Source organism: Otolemur garnettii, unplaced genomic scaffold (assembly GCF_000181295.1).
Source record: "Otolemur garnettii isolate 467f Iridium unplaced genomic scaffold, OtoGar3 scaffold00030, whole genome shotgun sequence".
Classification (NCBI taxonomy): Eukaryota; Metazoa; Chordata; class Mammalia; order Primates; family Galagidae; genus Otolemur; species Otolemur garnettii.
Window position 1 is genome coordinate 1,835,882 of NW_003852425.1, and position 6,283 is coordinate 1,842,164.

The window sequence follows — 6,283 nt, forward strand, 5'->3', positions numbered from 1 at the left end:
AAAAAAAAAAGGTGCTATACAAACCAATGTAAGTGTAAGATATGATGATGATGTAAATCTCACATTATCTATTATGGAAGCTCTGCTTTAAGAGGAAGGGAAAGAGTGAGGTAAGAGAGAGTTCAGGATGAGTTCCTTCACAAGATGCAAACGCTTCATGTCACTCTGTCCACTGGATACAGGCCATGAGATGATTAAACCAGAGGAGACAATGCAAGTGACAGCTCAAAGTCATTGCCTTCTATACTTAGCACTGGTCTGACCTTCATCATAAAGTGGAATTAGAGGATTTGGCCTGTGTCCAGAGGACAACAGTCATAAGATCTACGGGAGATTGGAGGGTGGGGAATGGGTTGCCCTGCTCCAAAGTAAAGCAAGAAGACAAAGAGCACTGGGAAAAATCACCCAGGTTAACCTGGATTTGGTGATGAGTCTGCACTCTCCCCTCTGGTCATCTTGTTACCAGGATCTGGTAATTCTGTTTTCAAATTCATTTTAACAACATTGAATACTCAATCTTACTACCATGGTGAGGTTATGATATTGAGAACTGTAATCAAACACCTTTGGGTGTCAGAAATTTTAACTTCTGTTAATTACATCCAAATAGCTTAAAAATGAATGCAGATAAGGAACAGGGGAGGCTTTAGTTCGTTTGTTTGTTTATTTAGACAGAGTCTAAATAAACTCTGGGAGACCTGGGGAGAGTGCTGTGGTATTATCACAGCTCACAGCAACCTCAAGCTCTTTTTGCATAACTGTGACTCCAGGCACCTGCCTCTTGCCCCGCTATATTTGCAATTTCCAGTAAAGACTGGGTCTCATTCATGTTCCTGAGCACAAGTAATCCACCTGCCTCAGCTTCCCAGAATGCTAGGATTACAGGTGTGAGCCAGCATGCCTAGCCAGAAACTGCAGGTTCTTGGACTTAACATCTGATGAGCACAGGAAGACTGGGAAAACCCAAAGGATTTATCTCCATACCAAAACGGAGGAAGGCAACATTCAGCAGAGTGCTCCACTAAGAGGCCTGATCCTTTCCGCGCTCTTCATGAGGCCTCTACAGGCGGGTAGGGTAACAGCTAAGACCAGCTGTGCTGAAAGGAGCCCACACTGCTGCGCAGCTCTTGGAAGTCTGGCCCTTGCTGCCTGGAATGCTCTGCATCCCCATGGGGAGGACGGATGGCAGGAAGGATGCTGGAGTGGGGTTGCCATCCCTGCACTGGCACCTCAAAGCTGGATGACCACAGACACCTGCCTCGATTTCCTTGTGCTAAGTTTCATTTAGAAAATGGTGATAGACTAGATCAAATGGCTTCTCATCCCATGCCCAGGACAAGTCAAATTCATTCCAACAGTCCACAAGGCCCCTCCCCACCTCTCTGTCTCATCTCCCCTCCTCCCATCTGGAACACACCAGGCCGATTCCCACCTCAGGGCATGGGCAGCTGCTCACCCTCTGTCCAGAATGTTCTTCCCAGGGTATCCTCACCTGGCTGTCTCACACTTCTCAGGTGAATCTAAAACCACATTGTCTGTGAGAATTCACTCACAGCTGCAACCACTATTACTGAACCCCCGCCCCCCCCAAAAAAAAATTCCCTACATTCCTCTTCGGCTTAAAATTTTTTTCTACTTCACACTTACTGTTCCACTTACTCTATATTTTACTTATTTATTTTGTTGCTTATCTGTGTGCCCCAAGTAGAATGTTGGCTCTCCATGAGCAGAGACTTCCACCTGCTTGCTTCCTGCGGTGTCCTCAGTCCCTGGACGAATGCCTGAGACATAACAGGAATTCAGTAAGTTCTGCTGAATGGATATATGCACAGATAGTGCCAGAGAGGGCAGAAGGAGTGTGGACCTTCCCAGCAATGTCTGAGGTCTGTGGGCTGTGGGCTGCGGTGCCCATGGTCAGAGGCTCTGCTACCAGTATGGACACTACAACCACATGAACAATAAGCCAACCCAGGGAAGAATGTGGGTCCAAGGCCAGATGTGGGACGCTTGTGCTCTGGGGCAGAACTTCTCAAGTGCTGCTTCCCAGACACTCTGTGCCCTGAGCTCATGGGCCGAGTACACCCAGCACTCTCAGTGAAGATTGACTACTGGGGCGTCCCAACGCTGTCTGTGAGCAATTCTTCACATTGGCATTCAGCTCCAAATTTACAGTGTGTACGCTCATAAAATTTGGAGCAAGCACAGTTAGATCCATCTCTTCTAATTTGTCATTTAAAATCCCCGGGGAAAAGAGAAGTAAGTTTCCCTACTGCCAAGAAATCACATTCTCATTTATCCTGAAGTGGAAAAGGTGGTGGAAACTCCCAGGCGCATCTCAGCCAGTTCCACTAGATGGCGACGTCGGCAGGATGTGCTGATACCCGAGCTTGAAATTCACCAGGAACACAGAGTAGAGACGCTTGGCTCCACCAGACCGTCGCTCCGGGTCTCTGCCCCGCCCACACCCCCGGCCTCCCCTCCACTTCTAGCCTGGCTATTTTCAACCACTAATTTACAATCTGCTCTCAAATGGTTCATGCTTACCCCGTGAATACACATGACTTAATCACTCCAGCCTTGGAAGCTTTACGTAGACTTCTTTCTGCCAAAGTAGGTCCAAAGTTTGGTCCTCTACCATGACTTAATCACTCCAGCCTTGGAAGCTTTACGTAGACTTCTTTCTGCCAAAGTAGGTCCAAAGTTTGGACCTCTACCCAAAACTCACTTCTTCCACAAAACCCTCCCAAGCAAACCTGGCTCTGATCCTGTGTATATACGTCACAGACACATTTTTATATATTAGATAGACTGTATACGTGTGTGTCGATGTGAATATACACACAGATACATATATATGTATCTATAAACATATATATAAACACATAAAGAGAGACAGAATCACATGGACTGGCAGACACGTGTACATTTAATATAAATGATGTGCAGGTAAGCCACGACTCTATGAAATAATATTTATTGACTGCCAAAGGCCAAGAGACTAGACGTACCAACGCCCAACAATGCCTTCTGTTTTCTAGTTATATCCTAGCATTCAATTTAAGCTCCAGAAAGTCTTCTGAGTCCAAACTTAAGCTAATATTAACCAATTAGCCAATATTTTGTTCAACTTAAACAAAAGTGTGTGTTATATAGCTTTAAGGGCTATTTAACATGCTCTCTTTATTTCAATCCTTGATAACTGTTTCATTTACCTAAAAAATTTAAGTATGGCTAAAAACAAATCCGAGAAGTTATTCTAAAAATACAAAAGGCTTCATATATAATGTAAAATTGCTCTATGGATGGTAGAGAAAAGAGTAATATTTTGACAACTGCCCGATGGGAAAACAGAAATAAACATTCATGTGTTTACCGGTCACCCCACAGTATTATCACCATTACAGATCATAGGGGACCAGAAGTGTCCCATAGTTAACAAGCGCACAGAAAATTTAAAAAAGAAATTTTAGGCAAAAAAGCTATCCAATCTTTTTAGAGGCCCATTTCTGAAACATTTCAATCCTTCACTCCGTCACAGATGAAACATGCGAACTTGAGATGCCATTTTTGCCGCCCACAATACTGGCGCCTCCCTCAGCTTCACGCTGGCTCCCTACACCGAGTGCTACCGCAAAAGAAAAGCAGTGATTTGTGAAACACAACCTCTCTAAAGCCACTGCCAGACATTACTCCCTGATAGACAGCAAGACCATGTCAGTCACATGAATATTCCACCAGATTCCAACAAAGATAGCACATCCGAAACATTGAGGGCAGTTTTAACTCACCTATTTTCAGCATTTTCTTCCTGTATCCAATCAGAAGGACAACTTCACAGAGTCTTGTTTGAGTCATACAGACTTGAGGGACACCTTGTTTGAGTCATACAGAATTGTGGCCACCTTGTTGATATGTACAATAAGCCACCTGTATCACCTTCAGGAAGACTCAGCCCTTCTCAAGAGTAATTCAGACTAAGTCAGACCATCCTTCTGAAAAATCCACCGCAAGCTTCCCCGACAAATGCAGAGAGGACACTGGTCAACAGCAGTCACTTTAAAAGTCGTCTTGCTTAAAAGTCGTCTTGCTCGTTATTCTGGGAGCCAGGTTTCGTCACTTGTAGTGGAATACATTATGTAGCCTTTAATTGTGAGTCCGGAGAGGTCTCCACATTCACAAGACGGAGGGACTGGTTGCTGCCTGCACTTACTTGCTAACCCATAAACTACGATTATATAAAAACATGGGATTACCTGTGATAGGCGAACAGCAGATATATTCAAAATCAAGCAGAAACAGGAAGTCTAACGTCTCAACATGCTGGAGAAAAGAGGCAGATACTTTTTTAAAAATGTTAAAAAGGGAGTGGCCCCATTCACAGATGCCAGAAAGAAAGACAGAAAAAAAAAAGACTTCATTCCTACGTGGCCAGTAAAAACATGAATGTCTATTAATAATAAGTATTGCTTAGAGGTGTTCTTGTTCTCAGGAGAACTAGAGAACACAGCTTGGACAGTATGGCTACTTAAAACTAGTCGCCTTTTGAAGAGAATGTAAGGTTTTTATAAAGACAATGTGAGTGTGTCTGGCACACACAAACACACGTGCACACAATACACATATACGGATCTGTACAATATGATCATCTCTTTGGAAACTTATTTACTGACTTGGGCATTCGGCAGTTACTGCCACCCACAAATCTTTCTCTTACCCACTTCCGCTGGTAAGATTCTGCCAGTCCTACAAGACCCACACAAGCATAGCACCACTTCTGTGATTGTCTCCCGAATGACCACAATTCGGTCTGTACAATCTCAGCCTTTTCCTTAACGCCCTCTGTCTTGGTTAACACTTTCTGGTACCTTTCACTGGTGTTTTTATATTACTTTTGGCTGTACAGCTCTCTTACTTTCCTCCACTACATGGTCACCTTCTTGATTCTGCTGTTCCACTGAATAGCAATAACCCCCTGCCTTGAGCCTACAAGGTGCCCAGCAAAAAGGACACCGAGTGTGATGTAACAGACAAGCTTTTTGAAGTTTGCTAGGCCTGGTTCACATTCCCTTTATGCCACTTTTCTGGTTTTGTAGACTTGCAAGTTATTTAACCTCTCCGAACAATTCTGCACTTCTGTAAAGTGAGAATAACATCATCAACGTCATAGACTTGCTATCAAGATTTAAAGCGAGCCCTGGGAAGCCAATGACTTATTGCCGGATACATACAAGTTCAAGCAATGATGAGTTGAGCATTGTTACTGACATGAATTAAAATCAAATGCCTACTGCTAACTTGGGAAGGAGGATCCACATCATTTTATAAACATATTTCTTATTTTCTTTAGCCTACACTGTCATGTGACCAACTCGTAGAGGTAAGAAGCTTATACCTTCCACGGTTATCTCCCTAAACCTAACTGGCCCTTAATATTGTAAAAACCTTTTCAGGGACTGAGGTCAAACAAATGTCAAAAGACAATTCTTCCTGAAAGCGTGGGACTCTAAATCATGAGGATTTCCTCAACCCTTGATGCACTGGTAGTTCCCAGGGCAAGTTACAAAGAGCAGAAATGCTACATCTAAACAGAAGGCTGGGCCCCTCACATTTGCATGAAATGTGGCCTCAGTGGTGGCTGCATGGCTAGCTAGGTGGTCACAAGAAGTACTCTGTCCTTTCTTTCTGGAGGAGGCTGTCCATTCCTTCTGGTGGATGCAGGCGTGCTGGAGTGAAGCTGAGGGACGAGAAAAGCAGAGAAGGAATCCTGCAGCCTCGTGTGAGGGCAACTGCCAACCCGGCCACGGAGCCCTCATGCTCGTGCCAGGACAGCAGTAAGGTCCAGGCCCCAGCAAGGTCCTGACACCAGGCCAGGGCAGAGGAGGGTGCAGATGATGGCCTCGGGTAACAACTGGACACCTCCACACCCAGCAGGCATTCCTGACTTTGGAGGGAGTTCTTCAACAATGGGAGAATGAAAAGCAAAGCTCCTAGATGGCGATTCCTAACATAGGCGTTCCTCCTGTCTCAGGAGGAACCAGAATTGAGACCAGAATGCCCACGTCATCCATGCTCAGATCTACTCAAAGTTTGCTGTTCAAAGAGGCCCCAGCAGTTGGCACATGCTGCTTATCCTACTTCACTTGGGAAGAAAGAAGAGTCACAGAGAGCGACTAACCAACAGGGTGATTCTCAGACTATCTGGGAGTGGTCGACCCTCACCAAACAGCCTTATGTGCAAACACAGCTAACTCTCCTCAGTTGCCTTTGCAGATTTGGACAGGCA

General features: G+C 44.8%; 1 protein-coding gene across 1 annotated transcript in view; it reads right to left on the bottom strand.

Moving 5' to 3' along the window:
- The window catches only part of TNFAIP8 (TNF alpha induced protein 8), a 67,998-nt gene extending 63,711 nt beyond the window's left edge, over positions 1–4,287 (bottom strand). The window contains exon 1 of the mRNA XM_012804609.2: positions 3,789–4,287. Coding sequence (XP_012660063.1) covers positions 3,789–3,855 — 67 coding nt within the window. The 5' untranslated portion in view covers positions 3,856–4,287. The remainder of the gene's footprint in view (positions 1–3,788) is intronic.
- Between the last annotated feature and the right edge of the window lie 1,996 nt (positions 4,288–6,283).